The following is a 26963-nucleotide window of genomic DNA, read 5'->3' on the forward strand; positions in this document are numbered from 1 at the left end:
TGAGGTCATGAGGGGAGAAGGTTAGTGTGAGATAGTGAGAGGGATGTTAGTGTAAGGTTGTGTGTAGGAGGAGTAGGTTAGTGTGAGGTAGTGAGGGGAGGTTAGTGTGAGGTAGTGAGGGGGAGATTAGTGTGAGGGTACCTGGAGGCAGACTGTGGTGAATGTGTCCTGGTTACTGGACAGTGAGTGGATTGTGGATACAGGAGTTGGTGTTCCTGTGGGAATGCCATTGGATGGTAATTCCAGCATCCAGCCGCATGCTCCAGAGATTTCGAGTAACTCCCAGCAAAGCAGCTGATGGGGATGATTCATTAACTGTAGATAATTAACCTGCTCAGGGGACTATTACAATGGTAGCGTTGCTATATTCCTACCAGACCATAGGGTCTGCTTCCTCTTTAGGGAGAGAGACGACTGGGGGTGGTTTAACCTGAGGGTCACCTTGCCTCAGGTGAGGGGACAGGTTGAGAAGGAAAGTGGTTCCTATGGCACAGCTTTGGAGCAAATGGGACCTTGAACCCAAGCCTCCTGACCCAGATATAGGGACACTAACACAAGAAAACATGGTGGCTCAGTGGTTAGCACTGCAGCCTCACAGTGCCTGGGACCCAGGCTCGATTCTACCCTTGAATGACTGTCTATGTGGAGTTTGCACGTTTCCCTGTGTCTGTGTGGGTTTCCTCCAGGTGCTCCGGTTTCCTCCCACAATCCAAAGATATGCAGGTCAGGGCGAATTAGGCAGAAATGGGTACTGCAGATGCTGGAGATTAGAGTCAAGATTAGAGTGGTGCTGGAAAAGCACAGCAGGTCAGGCAGCTTCTGAAGAGCAGGACAATTGACGTTTCGGGCAAAAGCCCTTCATCAGGAACTGAGGCCCGGTGAATTGGCCATGCTAAGTTAACCAGAGTGTTAGTTGCATTAGTCAGGTGTAACTATAGGGGTAGGTGAATGGGTCTGGGTGGGTTACTATGCAGAGGGTCAGTGTGGACTTGTTGGGCCAAGTGGCCTGTTTCCATACTGTGGGGAATCCAATCTAAAAAAAGTGTCTCAGTGATGGTGATCACGAAATTATCATCGATTGTAAGAATCCATCTGGTTTGCTGACGCCCTTTCCAATCTGCTGTCCTTCTCTGCTCTGGCCTACATGGTCATGGAGCTCGATGGTACAGAAAAGGCACCTCAGTCCATTGAGTCTGTGCTCGTGTAAAACAACCGTCTCACTATCCCAATCCCATTTCCCAGCACTTGGCCAATAACCTAAGCATTGCAAGTGCTCGTCTAAATGCTTCTTCAATGTTATGAGGGTTTCTGCCTCTCCCACCCGCACAGTCGGTGTGTTCCAGAATCCCCTGGGGGGAGAAAGGTCTATTCTTCATATCTCCTCTAAACTTCCTGCCCCTTTCCTTAAATTGATGCCCCCTGGTCATTGTTCCCTTCATCAAGGGGAAAGGTTCCTTCCTGTCTAATCCTGTCTATGCCTCATAATTTTCTACATCTCAATCATGTTCCCTCTCAATCTCCTCCGCTCAAAGGAAAACAATCCCAGTCTGTTCAATCTCAATTCATAAGTGAAACTCTCCGGCCCAGGAAACAGTCTGGTAAATCTCTGCACCCTCTCTGGTGTTGTTACACCCCTCCTAAGTATCTGCTTCTTAGCCACTTTATTTACCTTACACCTGGTGCCTTAAGGGACCAGTTAACATACACCTCAAGTTCCCTCAGATCCTTGGTGCTTCTGTTCAGCATGTGTCCCCTTGCCTTGTTTGTCCTGCCCTCACACTTATTTGGATTGAATTCCATTTGCCAGTGACCAGCCCATCTATATCTTCCTGCAATGTAAGGTTGTCCTACACACTGTTTACCACTCCACCAATTGTTGTATCAATTGTGGGCTTTCTGACCAACTCTGCTCCATTCAAGTCTAAATGATGTACGTAAACCACAGGCAGCAAAAGCCCCATCAATGATCCGTCTGGAATCCGACTGTTTCCAGTCGGAAAAAACACCCCTCAACCATCACCCTCTGCTTCTTGCCTCTCAGCTAATTCTGGATCCAATTTGTCAAATTTCCTTGGATCCCATGAACCCTTACCTTCGCTATCAGTCTCCCATGTGGGATCTTACCATATGCCTTGCTGAATTCTGAGAATCCAGAACCACAGCAGCGTGACTGACTCCCCAGCTGAAGTGGCAGAGTGATTAGGGAGTGAAATGGAGCACTCTCTGGTTTGGGGAATCTTGTCTGAATTCCCTGTTGGGTGGTTAGTGACTTCTCTTCCCATGATTCCTGGTTTTGACTTCCACCTTTGAGTAGTTTCATCGATCTGCGCCAACCTCCCATCATTCCCGAGTTCACCGCTCTGGGAATTTCCGCCCGATTTCCTCATGTTGTTGCTAGTTTTGGAGATAAAAAAACTGAAGTTGTCTTTGTTTGTTTGCAGGTATCAGGGTCTGACAGGAAACAGTCCTTCGTCAGCTATTGAAGAGTTTGTCACCGCCCATCAGTGTAACCATTACTGTGAGGCACTGGGACTAAAATCCATTGATAGCCTTCAGCTTGCCAAGTCAAAAGGATCCAAAAGCCCACTGATGACTCGGAAGGGGCACTCTGCTCAGTCAAGCCCTCAAATCCAGCGGAAGGGTCAGTCTAGCCCTCAGGTCCAAAGGAAGGACCCCCAGTCCAGTCCACGGGCCCAACGGAAAGTCGTGTCCAGCCCACAGCCATCTCGGAAGAGCGCCACCAGTCCTGGCGTTTCTCGCAGAGCAGGCAACACAGAGGACAGTCACGAACCAGCAGTGAGGCACAAAACTGTGGAGATCCCCAAGTCGGTCAAACTGCGGTAAAATGGCGTGGGAACAGTCGGATCATCACGGGGTTACCAAGCACTTTCTTTAAAATGTCAGCGAGCAGTTGTTTTTAACGTGGAAAAGATTTGAGTCAAATGAGGGATACGATAAACCCGATGGAAGTGAAGTGTCACCGGCAATAATGTCCACCGGGCGCTTTATGTCCGCAAGAAGCTTTGTAGGTTTGAAATGATGAGTCAGACATGGGAGGGGGGAGAGAGGGAGGGAGGGAAGGGAGGGGAGGAGGGTGGGCGACACTGGGTTAGAAGCATCACTTGAGTGCGGTGAATCTGAAGTGATTCAATGTGCGTCGGGAAGCCCTGAGGTTTGCTCTCGGACGTGCGGCCTTGCTTTTCTAACTGTTCTCTCGAGTTTATTTTGGGTAGCAGTTTGTCCCAGGTAGTGGTGTAACACAGATTGTAAATCAGCACTTCATATTCAATCCCACTGCAATCAGTGGGATTAAATACCAAGAAGCCCAGCAGCCGAGACAGAATTCTAGACCCTATTGTATGGTTTATTTGTGTGTGTGCGCATGTGTGTTTCTTTTTAACAGTTAGCTTTTGAGATTATGGCGAGGATTGGGCTCTGCTGAAGGCATGTTGAGGGGGTAGAGAAAACAGTGACTCAGACCTTATAAAAGGCACATTGCGTTTCATGAAAGGTACTTTGGTACTTTATAAGTACTTTCTGGTAGCAGATTACGGGTAAGTAAACTGCAGGTAGAAGATCCTTTATCCGAACATCCAGAAGCTGAAAAGCTCCGAAATCCAAAGGTTTTTTTTTTGTGTGAAGTTGTTTTCTCATTAACAAGGTTGTTTGTCGAGTAAAGCTAACCCAAGTCAACACCCACTCGATGCGTGTCACCCAGATGTGACATACAGGCGTGTTCTTACTTTGACATCTGCTACTCCAGTTAGTTTTTTTTTAAATTTCACCATTAGACTGTCACTTATTCTGAAAACTGAAAGATTCCGAATTCCGAGAAACAGCTGGTCCCAAGCATTTCGGCCAAAGAATCTTCTACCTGTATTCGGTATGTATTATAATTAGCTTAGATGGAGCATTACCTGGGACCATTATTGGGAGATTGACACAAGTTTTGTACCGTTTTAAGGATGACACTTTGCAATGCTGGGGTATGTTTGGGTTGTATTTGCAATGACTGAGGAACTCTCAGCTGTCCTGAGAGATGGCCCTCATCAAGTAATTGAAGTGTAAGTATCAAAGAAATTTACCGAGACTGGTCATGGTGAAATTCCAGCTGACTATCACTCTCAACTTTCTGTGGTTGCTAGAAAATCAACACTGAAAAACTTCAGGACATGTACATGAGTAATCCCATCATTTCTCTGATCGTAGGTGATCAGCCATGATCGTATCGAATGATGGCACAGGCTGATGGGCTGAATGGCCTAATGTTTCGGTGTAATGTTGCCATCCTATCACCTCCTTTGTGATGCAAACAGATTTCACCATTTTGCTGCCAGGCGCAGTTCAACCGGATCACCGTAGAGTGGTGGATCCCTCTTGACTGGCAGCCGTGTTTAAATGAGGAGGGATCCATCAGGAAAGCTGTGCCCACCAGGCCGTGTTGCTGTCCGGTTAGTTTCCCCTCTTGGCATTGCTGCTCAGGAATCCAGTGTCAATCAAATCTGTCCCTTTGTTGTCAGGCCCAAGCCTTGGACTCTGGACCAGCTGAGAGTGAAGGGTTCATCATGAAAGTCGGTCGTTGATGAACCCGGGTGAGAAATTGACGTCTGTTGTGAAGCGGCTACATAACACCTTCGGCTTCCAAAATGGCGCCCATGTTCCCTTACTGGGCTGGTCAAGCCAGGCCTCTCACCAGTGAGGGTTTGAGCAGTGAGTATTGAGTGTCTGCCATGGAGACTGGGCAAATTATGAAGCTCATTAGGGAGCGGTGCCCGTTGGCTGCCACAGTTGCTGCTTTGAAGCTCAGTGCTGCAGCCAGTACCCCCTCGCGCTGCGTCGAACCACAGAATAGATCTCCCACCAACACAACCTGAAGGGATCATCAACTGCTAATTGGACAATTGCTGAACAATTTGCTCCGACTTCTCTTATCCTGACTCTGCAAGTATTTGATAGGGTTTTTGTGGTAGCGTCTGCACCTCTGAATCAGAAGATCAAGTCCCGCTTGCTCCAGAGGTGGAGTATAACACTCTGCAGGTATTTGTTGCTTCTAACACTGGTTCGAGTTGCAGTCGGAGAGTTGCTGTGACTTGGGAACATGAGATGGCAATCTCATTGGAAATGACACCTCAGAAAGAGGTTGATTAGCACTCACTGTGCCAAGGAGGATGTGGAGGATGATGGGATGGGGGAGGTGGAGAAGTGTGAGCAGTCCCTGCCCACTGCTCAAACCCTCACTGGTGAGAGGCCTGTCCTGACCAGCCCAGTAAGGGAACATGGAGGCCACTTTAGAGGCTGAAGGGGTTATGTAACAACATCACAGCAGACGTCAACGCCAATTTCTCACTCGAGTTCGTCAACGACCGACTTTCCTGATGACCCCTTCACTCTCAGCTGGTCCTGAGTCCAGGGCTTGGGCCTGACAACAAAGGGACAGATTTGCTTGGCACTGTGTGCCCAAGAGGTGATGGAGGAGCTAGACGGTGAGCTGGAGTCACTCACCCTGAGTTTCACACAGGACACTACCACTGTCTGGGAGAGCGGGGTGCTGCGTTGTCAGTGAAGCGGACTGAGATGTTCACACATGCCAACGGGTCTCACCACTCGCTGGCAGGAACCTCACCTCGCCGTTCCTGGCCCCCGCTGGAAAATGGGGCTCCTTCACCCTCGATAGTGAGGGGCTGCTCACTGCTGATCTCTCCCGCCTCTCCCGTAATTCCCCACCCACGCCAATGTGGTTCAGGAGCTGGGAAGATGTGTGACATCACATGGGAAGAGGGAACCCTGCTGGGAAACCTTCCACGTTTCAGCAACAAAGGATTTGAGCGGAAAAAAAATACCTCGATGGAAACAGGACTGAGCGAGGTTGACCTTGTACAAGACATTAGTTAGACTCAGCTGGGGTACTGTGTGCAGTGCGGTGCACCACATTACAGGAGGGGGTGTGAGTACATTGGAGAGAGTGCAGAAGTGGTTTGCTCAACTGGTTCCAGGCATGAGGAACCTCAGTGATGAGGACAGAAGGAAGATGTTGGGACTGTTCTCCTTGGAGAGAAAACCGAGAGGAAATTTGATAGCGGTTTTCAAAATCACGAGCAGGCTGAGTCGATCGGAAGAAACTCTTGCTGTTCATAAAAGAACAAATGGCTTAAATTAATGTGCAAGGATTGGTGTGAGAATAAAGTTTTTGACTCAGGGAGTAGTTAGTGTATGGAATGTTCTGTCTGGACATGTGGTGGAGGCAGACTCAAATGAGGCCTTCCATAGGTAAAAACAATGACTGCAGATGCTGGAAACCAGATTCTGGATCAGTGGTGCTGGAAGAGCACAGCAGTTCAGGCAGCATCCAACGAGCAGCAAAACCGACGTTTCGGGCAAAAGCCCTTCATCAGCTTTTGCCCGAAACGTTGATTTCGCTGCTCGTCGGATGCTGCCTGAATTGCTGTGCTCTTCCAGCACCACTGATCCAAAATGAGGCCTTCCAGAGGCAGTGGGTGGTTATTTAGATAGTAGTGTGGAGGAGATCCGCATGAGAGAACATAGCATGATGGGAAAATGGCTTCCGTCTGTGCCAAAGCAAATCTGTGATTCTGACCAAGTCATTAGGCAGGCAGGAGTACTGGCGGGCAAAGTTCACAGGTTGACTCTTGCCGAAATAATGTTAACACACAGGAAGTTAACACGAGTGCATTAAGTATTCAGGCAGGTCGCTGGTGAATTGGCATTGCTACCCAGTGGCATCATGATGTCATGTTGTGTTCTGTCTACTTGCACGATGTGTTTAGCTAGCATTACCAAAGCAAAACACTGTGGATGCTGGAAATCTGAAACAAGTCCAGAGAATGCTGGAGAAACTCAGCAAGTTCTGGCAGCATCTGTGGAGAGAGAAGAGAGAGGGGTAACGTTTCAATAGCAGTTAATAGTTCTGAAGTAGAGACATACTGGATGAAACATTAACTTTGTTTATTTAAGCAGCAGGTTTACTCAGGGATTATGGTTTTTATATCTCCCTAAAGAAACAAAGCATTGCAAATTGCCACCTACCAATTTAGATTTGGGATACCATCATGGTGTACTCTGTCTGGACCGACATGATTTAGTTATCAGTCAGTCTGGAAATTGCTCCCTAGAAATGTTTGGCCTGGCGCTGATATGGATTGGGTGTGAGACCCACAGAGGTCAGAAGTGGTTGAAGGTGGGCAAAGTGAACACCATCATAATTAACCCAGATTGGGAACCACTTTGATTTGATTATTGTCATGTACTGAGATATAGTGAAAAGTATTGTTTTGCGTGCTAACCAGACAAATCATACCTTATGTAAATACATCAAGGTAATATAACATGCATGTAGAATATAGTGCTACAGCTACAGAGGAGGTGCAGAGAAAGATCAACTCTAATATCAGAAAGGTCCATTCATCAGTCCGATAACAACAGGGAAGAAGCTGTTCTTGAATCTGTTGGTACGCTTTTTTCAAACTTTTGTATCTGCTGTCCAATGGAAGAGGGTGGAAGAGAGTATCACCGGGTGGGAGGGGACTTTGATGATGCCGGCTGCTTTCCTGAGGCAGCAGGAAATGTAGATGGAGTTGATGGATGGAAGATTGGTTTGTGTGATGGACTGGGGCTGTGTTCATAACTCTGCAGTTTCTCGTGATCTCGGGCAGAGCAGTTGCTAAACCAAGCTGTGATGCATCCTGGGAGGATACTTCCTACAGGGCATCTATAAAAATTGATAAGAGTCATTGTGGACTTGCTGAATTTCCTTAGCCTCCTGAAGATGTGCTTTCTTGACTGCAGTGTCGAGGTGGATGGACCACTCTCATCCTGGATTGTGCCACTGCCGCATGAACCTGGTCTGCACCATCACACTGACTGCTCAAGCACAGCGTTAGGCAAAGTCAAACAGATTCTGAATACTCTGATAATTGTTGATTGTGCGGCTGGACTGTTTGATTTTCCCACACACTTTTATTTAAGGTGATTCCCTACTGTACATGAACTACACTCAGCTCCCTGTGCCAGACACTGCTAAACATTCTAATCCTGATCTATTTCACTTGCAAAACAGCTTTAAGCGTTAGCCTGTTACCTTCTGTATCCATCATGGGCTTCAGACACAGACATTGCGTTAAACCACACAGTTCTGCAGCATGAGGCCATTCAGCCCCTCAAGGGCATTCTCTTATACTGTCAGCACGTGCCTGATCTCTATCTTAGCTCGACATTTTGTTCCACATCCTGTGATACTAGAAACTAATGAGAATCCATCAATCTTAATCCCGAACATTTTCATTGTTCCAACGTTTGCGAACATCTGAGGGAGTAAGTTTCTGCTGCCCATTGTGTGACAATTTTTTACACTTTACATGTGCCAATGAAATGCAGAGATGACATTAGTCCCCACGTATGCGACAGGTTTATTCGCAAGTGTTAAAATGCCCCTGCAGTCACACTCATGTCTGCACTCATGTTTACAGCTTAGCTCTTGGCTGCTTGGCTCTGAGTCCACACCCAGGCTCTGCTAATCAAGCACAGAGAGCAAAGATCAGTAGCCTTACACAGCGAACACTTCAACTCTATGAAATGCTTTCTGATCTCAGTAATAATGGCCGGACTGCCATTTCAAAGTCTGTGTTCCATTTTTTTCCAACTTCCCCTCATATTTTCTAGATCTATTCATTCTGTCTGGATGTTAGTGGTGTTCTGGACAGGCAGTGTTAAACTCTTATCATCCGTTTCCCAAACATGGAAACACAGGAGTGAGTCTATTCTTGACAACCATCTCTTTTCATTTCACAGTTCGATACAAACTCCAGTCTGCGGTCTCCTCTTGTTAGCCAAAACCCCTTCCTGGGTTGGGGGTGGAACAAAAATCAGCTTTTTTTTTGGTAATTTGTTATTTAAACAATCCGTTGAGCAATGTTATTGCAGCTGGAGCAGGTCGGACTTGATCCTGGCTCTCCTGGCTCAAAGATAGGGACACTTCCACTGCACAGTAAGGCACTCCCTTTTTGTTTTTGTACACCTGCCACTGAATTAATTAATTAAAACAGTTAAACACACAGCAATGGGCATGAACAGGCAGTGCATCTGTAACAAATCCAGGGGGAGGGCAGGATGAGAAGGAGGTGTCTAAATTAAAATGGAGTTGGAGCTGGATAAATAATGCGCACTCTAAGAGTGCCCACTTGGTAAGCCAGCCTTTTCCTGTGCCGTTTTGCCTCCAGCCAGGCTATAACACACCTCTGAATGGTTTATCTTTACCCAGCCAAACCGCCCATGTTTCTGATTAAACAAAACATTTACAAGCTCATCCTAACAGAGGTAGAGCAACAACAAAATGGAAAGGGAGAGAGAGAGGAAGAAGAGTAAGTTAAAATAGAGTTGGAGCGTCCCTTCGCCCCTGTGGTGCCCACCTCTCTCAAAAGGCATTGAGGGTGTTGGCAGACATGGTGTGCTCCCTCTGTAAGGACATCCAGCACAAATGTTAAGAAAACCAGCCTTTCCTTTAAACAGAATTACTCTTACAACTGAATGTTTTGTTTCCATCTACAAATCCACTGTGACATTTATTTTATCTATTAATCACCACCAGTTAGTCACCCATTTCACTGGTTAGCACTGCTGCCTCACAGCGCCAGGGAACCGGGTTCGATTCCAGCCTCGGGCGACTGTCTGTGTGGAGTTTGCACATTCTCCCCCGTCTCTGCGTGGGTTTCCTCCGGGTGCTGTAGTTTCCTCCCACAGTCCATCGATGTGCAGGTTAGGGTGGACTGACCATGCTAATATGAATCATAGTGTCCAGGGATGTGCAGGCTGGGTGGGTTAGCCATGGGGGATCCAGGGATACAGGGACAGTAGGGCAAGAGAGTCTGGGTGGGAAGTTCTTCAGTGGATCAGTGTGGACTCGATGGGCCAAATGGCCTGCTTCCACACTGTATAGATCCTATGATTCTCTAACTGAATAATTTAGGCATAAAGCAGACCAACAGAAGGGAGATGGGGTGGGGCATTTAAAATGTGTGCTTCGTGACTGTATTAGGACAGGACATTGCCCAGTGGTATTATCAGTGGATTCAGGATAATATTCCAGAAACCGTGGGACATGGTGGAATTTGGATTCGATAAAAATCTGGAGTTTGTCAATTGTTTGGAAAAACCCATCTGATGCCATGTAGGGAAGGAAATCTGCCATCCTTACCTGGTCTGGCCTATCTGTGACTCCAGACCCACAGCAATGGGGTTGAATCTTAACTGCCCTCTGGGGTGGGGCAATAAATGTTAGCGACACCCTCATCCCGTGATTGAATAAAACAAAGATCTCTTGAGCAAGTCCTCCGTGGAAAAGCATTTGCAATGTCGCTGAAGGGCTGTTCTGGTGCAGTGGTAGTGTCCCTACCTCTGAGCTGAAAATGTGTTGCTGGAAAAGTGCAGCAGGTCAAGCAGCATCCAGGGAACAGGAGAATCGACGTTTCGGGCATAAGCCCTTCTTCCTGAAGAAGGGCTTATGCCCGAAACGTCGATTCTCCTGTTCTCTGGATGCTGCCTGACCTGCTGCGCTTTTCCAGCAACACATTTTCAGCTCTGATCTCCAGCATCTGCAGACCTCACTTTCTCCTCCTTACCTCTGAACCAGTTCAAGTCCCACCTGCTCCAGACACATGTCATAGCATCTCTGAACAGGGCGCTGAGGGAGATATACAATGTTGTCCAGCAGCAGATGATCTCTGGGTTTGGGGCCTTAGTTACTGAATAACACCTTGGATGGGGAACCTTTCCCAGTTCCCATCTCGTTGAGCCATTTGGAACCGATACTGCCAGATCGCAGGCCCAACTGAAACCGAGTGGAGAGTGGCCAATCATATATCAGCCCGAACCCCGTGAGCTATCAGAATGGGGAATCCGGTCAGTCTAAACGAAGTCTTTCTAAATGAAGAGAGAGAATGAGAGTTTGTGCTGCACTGTCATTTCTCAGTTCCAGTATTCCTGCTGATCATCAACTGGATGAAAACTCTCTCCACTCAATTCCTCAAAACACAACTTTAACCCTTTATTAACGTGTAAGGCTGACTAGAACGATTTATGACTTCAGATATTACTGAACAAACCAATATAATCTAGTGAAAGCAGAAGTACTTGTGGACCAAGAAATATGAAAGCAAGGATCAACTACACCACGTAGAAGATTCAATAGGAATTTATTTTTGGGGACATTGCTCACTTACTGAAAAAATTAAGTATAAGTAAATAATAGAGAAAAAAGTTACTATATGATGGAAATTTAACTTCAATAAAAATGTTTTACAACTATTCTGTAATTTAAATAATTAGTTAGTCCACCCAGAATACTTTTAAAAATTCTTTCCTGATGCATGGGTGTCACTGTCAAGGTGACTATTTGTTCCCTGTCCCTAATTGCTCTTGATCTGAGTGGCTTGTGAGACCAATTCAGGGGACAGTTAAGAGTTCACACATTGATGTGGGTCTGGAGTCACGTGTCGTTCAGACCAGGTAAGAACAGGAGATTGTTCTTACTGCTACCTCACAGCACCATGGCTCCAGGTTCGATTCCTGCCTCGGGTGACTGTCTGTGTGGAGTTTGCACATTCTCCCCGTGTCTGCGTGGGTTTCCACCGGTCCTCCCACGATCCAAAGATGTGCAGATTAGGTGAATGGCCATGCTAAATTGCCCGTAGTGTTCAGGGATGTGTGGGTTAGGGGCATTAGTCAGAGGTAAATGTAGAGTAGTAGGTTAGGGGAATGGATTTGGGTGGGATTCTCTTCGAAGGGTGGTGCGGACCTGTTGGGCCTAATGGCCTGTGTCCACACTGTAGGGATTCTCATCCATTTATCAGCTGCAGTTAACTATTTTCACAGATAAGGCCTGTTTGGGTTTGGAAACCATTTTGTTTCACAGCAGAGGGATTGTGACCTTTTCTTTATTAAAATTAAACTAGTTTTTTTTCCTTCATGAAACATCTTTGTGATAGTACTTACTGTTGCCAAAGGAATCTGCTTAAATAAGTGCAAAGTTTTGGTTCAGTTTTTGAATTTTGATATAATTCTGTCATCGTTTCCTTCCTTCCTGCTCTTTGTCCCTGTGTTCTCTGCCAGCGTTAGCCGGTCTGGCCTAATGTGACTCCAAACCCACACCAATGAGGCTGACTCTTAACTGCCCCCTGGGCTGGGCAATAAATGTCAGTAACTCTTAAGTCAAACGAATACCAAATAATACAATCTTCTTAATATAGCGAGGTACACCCATGTACTTATAAGAAGGAAAGCAGACCAAAACATTGCCAAAGAGTACATTTCAGGGCAAATAAATCAAAGTTGACCAATGAGGCAGGCTGTAAGCAGCTTCTAAATGGAGGACAGAAAGGTGATGTTGCTGAGGTATTTGGGAAGAAGCCACAGGGCTGCAGGAACATAGAACATTACCGCAGTACAGGCCCTTTGGCCCTCGATATTGCGCTCACCTGTGGAACCAATCTGAAGCCCTTCTATCCTACACTGTTCCATTTTCATCCATATGTCTATCCAATGGCCATTTGAATGCCCTTAAAGTTGCGAGTCTACTAATGTTTCAGGCTGTGCGTTCCACACCCCTACTACTCTCTGAGTAAAGAAACTACCTCTGATGTCTGTCCAATATCTATCAGCCCTCAATTTAAAGCTATGTTCCCTCGTGCTAGCCATCACCATCCGAGGAAAAAGGCTCTCACTGTCCACCCTCTCTAACCCTTGATTATCTTATATTTATCAATTAAGTCACCTCTCAACCTTATTCTGTAATGAAAACAGCCTCAAGTACCTCAGCCTTTCCTCATTAGGCCTTCCCTCCATACCAAGTAACATCCTAGTAAATTTCCTCTGAAACCTTTCAGGACTGTTAAGATGTCCCTACGATGGAGAAAGGCAGTGTTGCAGAGAGTTGTGGGCATGTAGTTACAGAGGTTGAGGCTTGGGAGAGGTCTTGGTAGGATATGAACAAGTGAATGAGGGGTTTAAATCAAGTGTTTGGGGAGCTAGGAATCAGTGTGTCTATCTACAGATATTTGGTGGTGCCAGTGTTGGACTGAGGTGGACAAAGTTAAAAATCACACAACACCAGGTTATAGTCAAGCAGGTTTATTTGGAAGCACTAGCTTTCGGAGCGCTGCTCCTTCATCAGGTGGTTGTGGAGTATAGGACCATAGAACACAGAATGTATAGCGAAAGGATTACGGTGTCATGGAGCTGTAGTGATATATTAAGCAACTTTAGATTAAGCCTTTCATCTTTTAGAATGGGGTTTGCTAGTTTCAGTTCTTTAATATGTAAATCCCAGAACGTCTTTTAAGTTACATTCTCAGGATAGCTTCAGTTTTTCTAACAATAGGTGCCATCTCAGCTCAGACAATGCATTCAAGGTGTGAGGTTAAGACAGACAGACTTGATCTGTCATGGTTGTTCTAAGTTAAAAATCACAAAACTCCAGGTTATAGTCCAACAGGTTTAACTGGAAGCACTAGCTTTCGGGGCGACGCTCCTTCATCAGATGGTAGTACCCCCTGATGAAGGAACAGTGCTCCGAAAGCTAGTGCTTCCAGTTAAACCTGTTGGACTATAACCTGGTGTTGTGTGATTTTTTAACTTTGTACACCCCAGTCCAACACCGGCATCTCCGAATCATGGTTATTCTAAAAATTGTCATTCTAAAAGATGAAAGACTTAACAAACAATCCAGGTCATTTTCAGTTACCTCAAACTGTAAACTTTTGCTATAAATTCTGTGTTTTACAATTTTATACTCCACAACCACTTGATGAAGGAGGAGTGCTCTGAAATCTAGTGCTTCCAAATAAACCTGTTGGACTATAACCTGGTGTTGTGTGATTTTTGCATGCACAGTGAACTTTGATTTACGAGGAGCAACCTTCAGTACTTGCTAAGTTATCAACCTACTGAACAGACAGCAGTTACTTATATTGCTTTTCCTATCCAAGTTACCTCACCTCATTTTAGGTAAAGTTCAAAGGTTCATGATTTCCATTATTTCAGCCTGTTTTGTAAAGATAAATTCCTGATAATGTTAAACCACCGTCTTGTTGCTTCCTGTCTCTCAGTGCTGACAGTCTGTGTGCTTTGCTATGACTGCGAATGGCTAATCTCAAAGAATTCCGGAATTCCTCAGTGAATTGTTTGCAGAACATTTACATTCATGTATTAGTGACGATTAGTTCAATTGAATTGAGTTCAGTTAGCTTTATTGTCACATGTACTCAAATGAGTTCAGTGAAAAGTTTGTAAGTGGTCGCTTACAAAAATGGCATTCACACCATTAAAAAAAAGGGGGCAGAGGTCACAGTGGATCAATTCAGTTTGAGAGCTGTAATTGATTTAATCACCCTTTTGGGGCAAATTCACTGTTTCTATAGAGTCATGATTGCTGTTCCTTGTTACTCCTCCAACAAAAGTGACAGCTAAAGGATCTTGTGGCACAGTGGTAGTGTCCCTACCTCTGGGTCAGGAGAGCCGGGTTCGGATCCCATCTCCTCTGTATTAACAATCTCTGAACAGGCTGATTGGAAAAGGGAAAGCTTTGTGGAAAGTAGAGAACTGGATCCCTCAGAGAGAGCCAGTCCTCTGGCATTATCCAATGTGTTAGAAACCGTACCTCAGTGCTCTTTCACCAGTCATATTGACTGGAAGGGTATTCGGGTCTCGTTAATTGATTGCCCCATTATTACTGACTTCCAGCTGACCCTGTCTTTACTGGAGTGAATGGCCAGGTTCCAATCCTGTTGATTTATGATGGTGTCATTGTTTTGTGACTCTCGCTTTCCTGAGTGCAAGTGGATCAATGGGCTGAGGAGTGGCAGATGAAGTTTACTTTGGATAAATGCCAGGTATTGCATTTTGGTAAAACAAACCAGGGCAGGACCTATTCAATTAAAAGTAGGGTAGTGCTGTAGAACAAAGAGACCTAGGTGGTCCATCTTTGAAGTTTGCTGAAAATGTGTTGCTGGAAAAGCGCAGCAGGTCAGGCAGCATCCAGGGAACAGGAGAATCGACGTTTCGGGCATAAGCCCTTCTTCAGGAATGAGGAAACTGTGTCCAGCAGGCTAAGATAAAAGGTAGGGAGGAGGGACTTGGGGGAGGGGCGTTGGAAATGCGATAAGTGGAAAGAGGTCAAGGTGAGGGTGATAGGTCAGACTGGGGTGGGGGCGGAGAGGTCAGGAAGAAGATTGCAGGTTAGGAAGGCGGTGCTGAGTTCGAGGGATTTGACTGAGACAAGGTGGGGGGAGGGGAAATGAGGAAACTGGTGAAATCCGAGTTCATCCCTTGTGGTTGGAGGGTTCCTAGGCGGAAGATGAGGCGCTCTTCCTCCAACCATCGTGTTGTTGTGGTCTAGCGATGGAGGAGTCCAAAGACCTGCATATCCTTGGTGGAGTGGGAGGGGGAGTTGAAGTTTGCGTTGCATGTAAACAGGATGGTTAAGAAGGCGTTTAGCATCCTTGCCTTCATTGCTTGGACCTTTTTGAGTATGGGAGTTGGGATGTCATGTTGAGGTTGTACAGGATGTTGGTAAGACTTCTTCTGGAGTATCATAGAATCTTTACAGTGCGGAAACAGGCCATTTTGGCCCAACAAGTCCACACTGACCCTCCAAAGAGTAGCCCACTCAGACCCATTCCCCTATTCTATTACTCTACATTTGCCCCTGACTAAAGCACCTAACCTACACATCCCTGAACACTAAGGGCACTTTAGCATGGGCAATTCACCCTAACCTGTACGAGGAAACTCACACAGACACAGAGAGAATGTGCAAACTGCACACAGACAGTTGCCTGAAGCTGGAATCGAACCTGGATCCCTGGCGCTGTGAAGCAGCACTGCTAACCACTGAGCCACCCAGCACTGAGCCACTGAGCCACCCAGCACTGAGCCACTGAGCCACCCAGCACTGAGCCACTATGCCACCCAGCACTGAGCCACTATGCCGCCCAGCACTGAGCCACTATGCCGCCCAGCACTGAGCCACTATGCCGCCCAGTACTGAGCCACTATGCCGCCCAGTACTGTGTCCAGTTATAGGAAGGACATTATTAAGCTGGAGACGGTTCAGAAAAGATTCACCAGGATGTTGCCAGGGCTGGAGGGTTTGAGTGATAAGGAGAGGCTGGATAGACTGGGGCCGTTTACACTGGACCACAGGAGGTTGAAGGGGTGACCTTATTGAGGTTTATAAAATCACAAGGGGTATGGATCAGGTGAATGGCGGGTGTCTTTTCCCGAGGGTTGGAGATTTCAAGACTCAGTGCATATTTTTAAGGTGAGAGGACAAAGATTTTGAAAAGACGAGAGGCAACTTTTTTATAGATAGTGGTTTGTGTGTGGACGATGTGGGTACACTTACAATGTTTAAAAGACATTTGGGTTAGTTCATGAACAACAAATGTTTGGAAGGATATGGGCCGAGTGCAGGTAGGTGGGACAGTTTAGTTTGGGATTATGTTTGGCGTGGACTGGTTGGACCAAGGCGTCTGTTTCTGTGCTGTATGACTCAATGACTATGCCTCTACGAGTGCACATTCACCTGTAGAGAGTGTCCATTGAGGTGTGATACCTGATCCAAGACAGGCTAGTGTCTTTCTCACATACCCAGAAGATCAGTTGTCCTTCTCAGCTTTCCTGTTTATTCATGGGAAGTGGGTGTCACTGGCTAGTCCAGTATTTGACACCCATTCCTTCATTTCATTGGAGAAGTTGATAGTGAGCTGCCATTTTGAACGATGACAGTCCTTGGGGTCTAAGGACATCCTGAACACTGTTTGGAAGGGAATTCCAGGATTTTGACCCAGTGACAGTGATATATTTCCAAGTCAGGATGGTGTGGGGGTTTGGAGGGGAGCTTGTAGTTGGGTGGTGTCCCTGTGTCTCCTTCAAGGTGTTAGGGACTGTACATTAGAATCAGAATTAGCTTCATTGTCACACGAGTCCAGGTACACAATCCTTTATCTGAAATCCGAAAAGCTCCGAAAACCGAATATGTATCGTGGAGTGTGGAGTGTCATTTTGGTGTGCGAACAGGTGACCCGACTCCACACCCACCTCACTCAGGTGTGACATGGCAGTGTGGCCCAGCACTGGCAGGCATCAGTTCTGCCTCAGCGTGAGTACTATTCCCACATTGGTCTGCTGTTAGGTTTTGTTTTAAATTTCACTGTGAAAATATCATTGATTCCAAAATCTGAAAAATTCCAAATTACAAAAAAAAAACTGGCCGCAAGGATTTCGGATAAAGGATTGTGTACCTGTGCAGCGAAAAGTTAACAAGTTTCCACCTTATGGTGCCATCTTAGGTACCAAGGTAACCAGGTACAGATTCTTAAATACAAGTTCTTCGGGGGAAAGAAATTAGAAAAATGAAGAGATAAAAAGCTCAGGAATAAATTAGAAAAATAGAGAAATAGCAGTCCTTCCAACCCAGACCATACTGGGCTTCACCTCAAGGTCAGGTATACCAGGAGTTTGAGTCCACGCTGAGACCTGGTGTACATGTTGTGTCCTGGGTATCTGCCCAGTCTTTTGATTTTGAGTCCATCTCTCTTCTGTGGCTCGCTTCTCCACTCTGTCTGTCCCTCTGTCTCTCTTTTCTCAGCAACCCGCCTCAGTCTATTTACAGTTCCCCTTGTGTTTTGTTTCGATGGAGGTGATGGTATGGCAGAGAATGTGCCAATTTTTTTTCACATTGTATAAAATGAGCTGCTGCCCGTAAGACTGTGAAATGGGAATGTTCACCCGTGAGGGGTTTCTAAAGGCTGAGACCAAACATCTGCGGGGAAGGAGGGGGAAAGTTAAGATTGGAATTAATCGAAGCTCGGCATGGAGGCTGGGAGGGGAAGACTGACAACTGGAGAATGAGAAGATTCAGAAGAAGAGTCATATTAAACTCGAAACATTAACTCTGTTTCTCTCTTCACAGACACTGACGGACCTACTGAGTTTCTCCAGCACTCTCTGTTTCTGTTTTATGGAGGAGGGGACACTGCTTTAGAGCAGCAGAGCTTGTGTTTTGTGCTCAGAAACAGAAAAGGTGATGGCCTAGTGGTATTATCATTGGACTGTTAATTCAGAGACCGAGGTAACGTTCTGGGGACCCGGGCTCAAATCCCGCCATGGCAGATGGTGAAATTTGAATTCAATACAGAAGTCTGGAATTAAGGGTCTAATGATGACCGTGAATCCGTTGTCGGGACAAAAACCCGTCTGGTTCACTGATGCCTTTATAGAGAGAGAAGCTGCCATCCTCACCTGGTGCTGAATCCAGACCCACATCAATGTGGATGATTCTTAACTACCCTCTGGGCAATTAAGGGCAGGTCCAAATGATGATCTCACTAGCGCTGCCCTCATCCTGTGAATGAATGAATAAAAAAATCTCATTCATAATTACTGAGAGAAGAGTATAAGCCAGTGAGAGGCTTATCTGGAGGTCGGACATTTTGGAAGGGACAAGGTGGCTAACGGGGGCTGCTGGGATGAGTTGAGTCAGATCGGACTCCTATGAGACTTAGAGTCATAGTGATGTACAGCATGGTAACAGACCCTTTGGTCCAACTTGTCCATGCTGACCGGATATCCCAACCTAATCTAGTCCCAACTGCCAGCACTTGACCTATATCTCTCTAAACCCTTCCCATTCATATACCCACCGAGATGCCTTTTAAATGTTGTAATTGTACCAGCCTCCACCACTTCCTCTGGCAGCTCATTCCGTACATGCACCATCTTCTGCGTGAAAAAGTTGCCCCTTAGGTCCCTTTGGTATCTTTCCCCTCTCACCCTAAACCTATGCCCTCTAGTTCTGGACTCCCCAACCCCAGGGAAAAGACCCTGTCTATTTATCCTATCCATGCCCCTCAGGATTTTATAAACTTCTATAAAGGTCATCCCTCAGCCTCCGATGCTCCAGGGAAAACAGCCCCAGCCTGTTCAGCCTCTCCCCATAGCTCAAACCCTCCAAACCTGGCAACATCCTTATAAATCTTTTCTGAACCCTTTCAGGTTTCATAACATCCTTCTGAGGGGGGAAGGAGTGGGGGTGAGGGAAACAGGAAAGATGTTGCCAGGCGAAAGGCTGAGTGATGAGAGGGGGAGAGTGAGACCACGTCGTTGTATTCTCAGTCACAGACCTAGGGGGCACCACACTGTTCTAATTCAAAAGAGAAACCTCTGGTGGACAGGACACATCAGGCATTGGCTTCCCAACCCCCAACTGCCTCCCAAAATCTACCCCAGCCTTGCCCCTCACACCCTATCACCTCATCCCCCTTCTACCTCCCCCTCCATGTTGGAGGTACCCAGACACAAAAGCACATTACATGCAGCTTTTCCTCCATCTCGTGGGAAATGGTTCACTCCAGTATAACTACGCTCAGAAAACCCTGCTTTCGGTTCCAACATGAGCTCATGGACATTTTCGGCCCGATTTTCCTCGACCTTTCGTTGCAGGGGGGGTCATGGGGAGACCCAGTGGAGTTACTCGTAACCATGTGGAGGTGGGGTTGGAGGGGAGGGGGTCGGATTTAAAAAGACATAAAGAAAGAAACTGTTTTCTCTGGAAGGTGGGCTGGTGACTGGAGCTTCATCGGTTTAGAACAAACGGCAAAATAGCCAGAGCAGGAATGTCTTCACACAGAGGATTATTAAAACTTGGAAAACGCAACCTGGAAGGACGGTGGGATCAGATTCCATTGGAATTCCCTCAAGGTGTAAGCTCGAAAGAACAAATATGCCAGGTTAGGGGCTAAAAGTCAGGCTAACTTGGACATCTCTTGCAAAACAGCTGGCACAGCCATGATGGGCTGAATGGCCTCCTCCTGTAAAGTCCTCTGTTTCCCGTCACTCTGAAATTGTTTGAGAATGTTTAAAAATCAGGAACAAGAGAAAACAGTTCGTATTGGGCTGATTACAGGTAGACTGCTGTCTGAATAAGACAACTGGATGGTGCATTAATGCTGTTTCAACACTTCCTGCTCAACTGCAAGTATAATACACCAGAACTCCCTTTATATATTGCAATTACTGTAACACTGACTTATTAGGAGCACTTTCATGAAATTAATCAAATGACTAATCCATTTCACCGGGACTTCTGAAATATTTCTGTCTTTGGGAGCTTAATTATCAAGCGATCTGACGCTACAAACGAAATTTTATTCTAACGAGAGTTTTACTGTAAAGTTCTAAAGAAAGATTCATTATAAAGGGTGTTTCGCTGTAACCATTACATTCTGACAAGTTTGATTTTCATTGCATTGACTGTGTTAATAATTATGGCACTGAGTTTAATGTGCCCATCCCTGAAACTCAAGTCTTTTTAAATTCACCATCACTGTGTATTAAACTGTAAGAGTAAAGAAATAAAATATTGTCCAACTGAATTTGCAATCGACTGGATTTTTCCTCTGCATTCAAACGAAATCAGTGTTGGTCCAAATTGCTATTCTCTAATGTACTAGGAGTAGGAAGATGAATGCGCTGTGCTTTACAACAAACCAGACCAGACCCCCCTCAAATTACTTTAAGAACACCCCACAGTGTGGAAGCAGGCCATTCAACCCATTGAGTCCACCGCAACCCTCCAAAGAGCACATCCCGGGATGCTCGGGCCAATTCCACAAGGCTAATCCACCCTAACCTGCACATCTTTGGACTAGAGGGTGGCGTGGTTAGCACTGCTGCCTCACAGCACCAGGGACTCAGGTTCAATTCCACCCTCAGGCGACCATGTGGCATTTGCACATTCTCCCCGTGTCTGCATGAGTTTCCTCCCTCAGTCCGAAGACGTGCGGGTTAGGTGGACTAGCCATGCCTTGGTAAATGTGGGGTTAGGGTGAGATGCTCTCCAGAGAGTTGGTGCAGACTCAAAATGTGACAGGCAACTTCTGTGGGTGCTCTAGCAGTGGGAACTGCTCATGTTGATAGAGAGACCAGAACCCTGCTCTTCAAAACGAGGCAGCATGGTGGCTCAGTGGTTAGCACTGTTGCCTCAAAGCGCGGGGGCCTCGGTTCGATTCCTATCTGTGTGGAGTTTGTGCATTCTCCCTGTGTCTCTGCGGGTTTCCTCCCACAATCCAAAGATGTGCAGGTTAGGTGAATCAGCCATGCTAAATTGTCCATAAGTGTCCAGTGGAATGGGACTGGGTGGATTACTCTTCGGAGGGTTGTTTTGGGCTGAAGGGCCTGTTTCAATACTGTAGGGAATCTAATCTAAAAACAGTGCTGTGGGATTTTTTTCCTCTCCACCTGCGAGAGTAGGCTATTTCTCTGGAGGTTGGTGTCTCCAACAGAGCAGCTTTCCCTCAGTACTCCACACTGGAAGGTCAGCCTCGGACTTTGTGCTCAGGTTTCTGGGGAGTGGGCTGTAAATTGGAAATTGTGGCTCAGGGTGAGATCCGCCATGATTGTATTGAACCAGCAGGGCAGGTTCGAAGGGCTGAGTGGCCTACTGTTGTTCCAGGTTGTGAAACAGAATATCCACACTCAGTCGCGAGAGTGCCACCAACTGTGTAATATTACTGTATTAATGTTTAGCTATTTTAATCGAGCTGTTTGCAATTTTTTCATGAATGGAGTCTCAGGATTTTTCTGACTCAGAGCCCTAAGGTTCGGGATTTTGTGTGGGTTCTGTCTGGTTTGATAGGTCACTCTGTAATTTAGACTGAGAGCAATGAGGTAAAGCAGCCAGCGCTGGGGACATTTATCCTGAGTCAGTCAGACACAAGCCTGACCGCACAGCACTGGTGAGTCATGGTACAGTATCATCTAGCAAGGAAGCTGATCCCAGTGAGATGGAGGGATGTTCGGTCGGTGGCTGTGGTTGACAGACCAAGGGTGGGTGGGGTAGGGACAATTGGCTGAAGCACAGCCAAGTGACCACCTCGAAGCTTTCACAAACAACTTGGCCCCATAGGATTGCACTCACCTTACTGACCACGATGATCCAGTTGCTAATTTCCCCATTGACCATAAGGTATAGAAACAGAATGATGCCATTCGGCCCATCGAGTCTGCCCTGCCATTTGATCATTGCCGATGTGTTTCTCAACCCCATTCTCTTGCCTTCTCCCGGTAACCCTTGATCCCCTCTCCAATCAAGAACCTATTTATCACTCTCAATGATGTGGCCTCCATAGCCCTCTGTGGCAATGATCCACAGAGTAACCACTGTCTGAAAAAACTCATTATCATCTCAGTTCATTGCTGACATGTCTTTAATAAAGAAAAGCAAAATATGACGGGCGCTGAAGGTCTGAAAGAAAATGGGTTCTGAAGGTGAGTCCTGAAGGAGGGCTACACCTGAAATATTGACTTCTCCACCTCCTGATGCTGCCTGGCTTGCTGTATTCTTCCAGCCTCCTGCCTGTCTACTCAAGGTGAGTCATACCAGACCGGAGACATCTCCACGGAGACTGCCGGACGTGCTCAGTCTCTCCAGCACTCTCTGTTTGAACGTCTGTCTCATTTTTCTGGCTGGTTGCTCACGGATTAATGGCTGCTGGGATTTCTCCAAGAATTGCATACCCAGAGAAGAAAAAGCAAAGTGGGATATTGTTCCTGCACCAGCCGATATCAAACCTGCAGCAATTAGCTGGAGGGGACAGATCAGCAGAGATGTTCCGTTTATAATGGGGCTAATGTTTCCACTTGCCTGTGTGTCAGGCTTTCAGATGTCCAGAATACCCTATTATCTCACTTCTGAAGCAGTCAGGTTCTTTGTTAGCTGACTGTGGGCGACCCCCTCCTCTGCCCTCTTGTCCCTCCTCCAATATTGTCCACCATTTTCATCAAGGGAAGAATATGACAATTTAGGCGCCTTTTCAATGCAGTTCTGCACCGGGACATTGCACTGTCAGAGCAGTTGGCTCTTCCATCTCTAGAGAGTCAGAGACCGCTAACTGTAGGCCTTGGTCAGGGTAAAATTCAACCTTTACTCTCAGGAACCCCTAATGTTCCCACCCACACAGCAAGTGTTTAAGACACCTATGTTTTAAATCAGAAAAACCTGGAGCTAAATTTATGATAATCTTGAAAGTCACAAACTATGAATGATTCAATTGGAATAGCTAAGAATCAATTACTGTCTCAATATAATTAACATGCATGTATTAATTAATTAACATACAGTTCCCTCTTGCTCAATAGCATACAACTTCAGCACCTCTGAAAATAAAGGGGGCATCCTTTTCATCTTGTGCTCATCAGGACACAATTGCAAGAATACCAAATCCCAAAGTGAACAATACTGCATGAGAAGTGCAAGTGGTAGCTGCAGCTGTAGTTACAACATTTAAGACATTTGGATAAGTACATGAATAGGAATGGTTTGGAGGGATATGGACCAAGCGCAGGCAGGTAGGACTAGTTTAATTCGGGATTATGGTCAGTATGGACTGGTTGGACCAAAGGGTCTGTTTCAGTATTATGTGACTCTATAAGAGGATGCTGATTGATTGACAATTGGTCTCTGATTGGTGGAAGTGTTGCCATGGAGAATACAGCAGAGTCAAGATTAGAGTGATGCCGGAAAAGCACAGCAGGTCAGGCAGCATCCGAGGAGCAGGAACATCGACATTTCAGGAAAAAGCCCTTCAACAGGAATGAGGCTGGGAGAGGCAGGACAGGTCATGAGGATAGTGTTGAGCTGGAAGGTTGGAACTGGGGTTAAGGTGGCCTGGAAGGTTAGAAGCAGAGTACAGCCACGGTTTTGTTTAAATTTGAAGTAGGGACGTCACCTCTGATTGGTCAAGGAACGGCCATGAGGAATGCACCAGGAAATACCAGCTTGCGGTTTCAAATAGACCAGCTGGACTCTAACCTAGTGTTGTGTGATTTTTGACTCGATAGTGTGTGCCTTTTTCAGCAGTATACTGTTAATCGATCAATCCAGGAATGCGCATCATTGCAAATGACTGAGGTGGGTTTCTTGTGCACTGTGTAACTATCCCACACTGGCTGGAGATTTAATTTGTTTTTATTGGTGGAATTTGCACTGCTTTCCCTGCTTTCTTGTTTGATGGAGCCACTCCTCACACAGACTTTGTAAACTGTTTGCTGTAGCTCACTGTTTAAACAGGTCACATTTTTCACAGCGAGCAGGGAAGTGCTGAGCAGTAAAAGTCTCACCTTGCAGCCTGTCGTGATGCTGATCTCCCCTCTGGCCCAGTTACTATGGAAGCTGCCTTATTCTTTGTTAGATAGCTCTGGACCACAGTCACCCTCAGTAAATGAAGGCAGGTTTGATACATGCACTGAAGCATTTTTATTGAATATTATTTTATTGAATTAACAAAGCCAACATGTAGTGACAGTTTCAGAACTGCTTCAGTGACTATGCTTGTAAACAAAGGTTTTTATGAATAAAGTTAAAAATCACACAACACCAGGTTATAGTCCAGCAGGTTTATTTGGAAACACGAGCCTTTGGAGTGCTGCTCCTGCATCAGGTGACACTCCGAAAGCTAGTGCTTCCAATTAAACCTGTTGGACTATAACCTGGTGTTGTGTGAGTTTTAACTTTGTACACCCCAGTCCAACACCGGCATCTCCAAATCATGAATAAAGCACTTATTTTAAATAAGAACAAAGACAATGTTTTAGTCTGTCCACTGTGAAGCAGGTTAGAACCTAAATAGCAGCTTTGACATGGGTTGGAGTGGTAGTGGCAGGGGGTGAATTGGGGGAGGGGAAGGTGTGGAGTTAGATTTATTGTTGGATTGGTTTGAACGATAGGGCTCCCAGCTCAGTGTGTCTGCACGTCATGTACCAACGCTGCCCTCGCGGGCACAGTGAAGTGTGGCTGGGTGGGACAAACCCCTGCCTCCTCAGACTCACTCCTGACCCTCACGTAATGCAGTCTGCCCAGTGCAGGTGCTGAAGGAGTGCTGCAATGTCAGAGGTGCTCTCTTTGGGGTGAGATGCTAAGCTGAGGCTCCCTCTGCCTTCCCAAAGCGGTTGAAGATTGAAAGTGCTCCACGGGGACCTCGGCCAATCGTTATTGTGGGAACAGAAATCCCTGTGGAACGCGGTCCAGATCCCAAACTCTTGTCCTGGGCCTCGTGTGGAACAGCAGGCACTGCCAGATTGTCACACTGCTCAAACATTTCATCAGCTCAGTGTCTGCTGGGCCCTTTCCTTGTCTGGCTTCATCAGGAATAGAGAATGCAGTATCCCTCAGACAGCTACATCATAGCACTGCAACCCCAGTGCCCCCTCCCCTGCGACAGCATTGAATCCTAGTGAGGGGTCGAATGGACAGAAAGGTGAACTGGCAAGTCCCATGGGCAGCATGGAAGGTGGGTGGAGTGACAGAGACAGCGAGGTAGCCATGGATGAGTTGGACTGAAGGGTCTGTTTCCATGCTGTGTGACTCAATGACCTTCTGGCCTGAGAGGTAGTCTGTGTGTGTGTGTGTTGGGGGGATGGGGTAAGGGGGACAAGCAGGGATTCAGATGGGGCAGTAGCAGGGGATTTAATCATTGGATGCTGAAACTTCTGGAAGCTTTCATTGCCCCAGTCACTCCATAGGATCCCAACGCGTATCTGAGTCATAAATCCAATTCTTGAAACACCTGGCATTTTGGGGCTTTCACCTGATCATAAAATTGCAGCTGCTTGTAGGATCTTGCTGTGTCCTGTAGCCTATGTTGCCATAGCATGTGGACTTCAATTGGCAGTCCAGTTGCTCCTGGGGACATCCTCAGGCTGTGAACGGCACCATATAAATGCAAGTCTCCCTTCAGGTAAAAGAGAGAATCATTCTGGCCCCGAACGTGGACCAAGAGGTTCTGGGGCTGTTGTCCGCTTCCAATCACTTTTGGGATGCGAGTGACAGAAGAATCTGCTCCGTCAACTGGACTGAGAGCTCCTAGTGAGACTGTGTCTGAGGGACTGGGCCCTGCTCTTGTAGGCCTTGTTCTGCACTGACAGAACAGGAGGGGTTTGACCTGGCTAGTCTAACGTGTAAGGCACATAACATCAACTGTCTCTGCCCATCTTTGCAACTGTTCCAGGTCCAGCTCCTGCCTGGGAAGACAGCTGGGTTTTGGTGCTGGAGGTGAGAAAGAATGTGTTGCCAGGTGTGATGGATGGGAGGAGTGTGGGATGGCTCCTGTTTGACGTGGGCCTTACGTAAGCCCTGACAATGCAGCCCAGCTTCAGTAGAGCCCTGAGAGAGTCGTGCCCAAGATCACTGCATTCGACTTAATCCAATAGGAAACGGGGGGCAGACAACTTTAGTACAGAAAACACCAGAGAAGAATATCCCAGCAGGCAACTCTGTGGTCTACCATACCCTGCACAGGACTTCGTAGGAGCAGAGTGACATTGGCAGTTACCCTTCCTACTGCCCACAAATCCCTTCCTCCACCACACACCCAAATAATGCTGTGACCATCTCCACTTCAGAGTGTGAATGAGAGGACAGCAGAGACCTGTCACTGTGTCAGCGGTTCCTGACCCAGTCATATCATCTCTAACCAACCTGTTCAGCAAAGCTAATGATACACCTCTGGAGCAGGTGGCAATTTGGCTCAGGTCTCCTGGCATAGAGGAAGGGTCACTATCACTCTGCGGCTAGAACCTTCTGGAGGGCAGTGTGTGTGCATATGTGCGTGTGAGGGTGTGTGCATGCGGATGTGTGTGTGTATGCATGCATGTGTGAGTGGGTGCATGTGCATGTGGATGTGTATGTGTGTGTGCGCGCATGCGTATGTGTGAGAGGGTGTGTGTGATAGGTGTATGTGTGTGCGTGTATGTGTGTGTGTGTATGAGTGTATGTGCGCGTGTGTGTGCCTGTATGTGTGTATGTGAGTGTGTGTGTATGTGAGAGTGTGTGTCTGTATGTGTATATGTGAGTGTGTCTGTGCGTGTGTCTGTGTATGTGAGTGTGTGTGTGTATGTGT

General features: G+C 46.6%; 1 protein-coding gene and 1 long non-coding RNA gene across 2 annotated transcripts in view; both read left to right on the forward strand.

Moving 5' to 3' along the window:
• alpk3a (alpha-kinase 3a) overlaps positions 1–3717 on the forward strand; it is a 48956-nt gene extending 45239 nt beyond the window's left edge. The window contains exon 11 of the mRNA XM_043680124.1: positions 2442–3717. Within this exon, the coding sequence (XP_043536059.1) occupies positions 2442–2844 (403 nt within the window). The 3' untranslated portion in view covers positions 2845–3717. The remainder of the gene's footprint in view (positions 1–2441) is intronic.
• A 218-nt stretch (positions 3718–3935) lies between these two features.
• Positions 3936–17414, forward strand: LOC122542614. The gene is made up of 3 exons (XR_006309831.1): positions 3936–3946; positions 7509–7511; positions 16581–17414. It is a non-coding gene; the product is annotated as an uncharacterized LOC122542614 (long non-coding RNA).
• The last annotated feature ends 9549 nt before the right edge of the window (positions 17415–26963 follow it).

Source organism: Chiloscyllium plagiosum, chromosome 40, assembly GCF_004010195.1.
Source record: "Chiloscyllium plagiosum isolate BGI_BamShark_2017 chromosome 40, ASM401019v2, whole genome shotgun sequence".
Lineage (NCBI taxonomy): Eukaryota > Metazoa > Chordata > Chondrichthyes > Orectolobiformes > Hemiscylliidae > Chiloscyllium > Chiloscyllium plagiosum.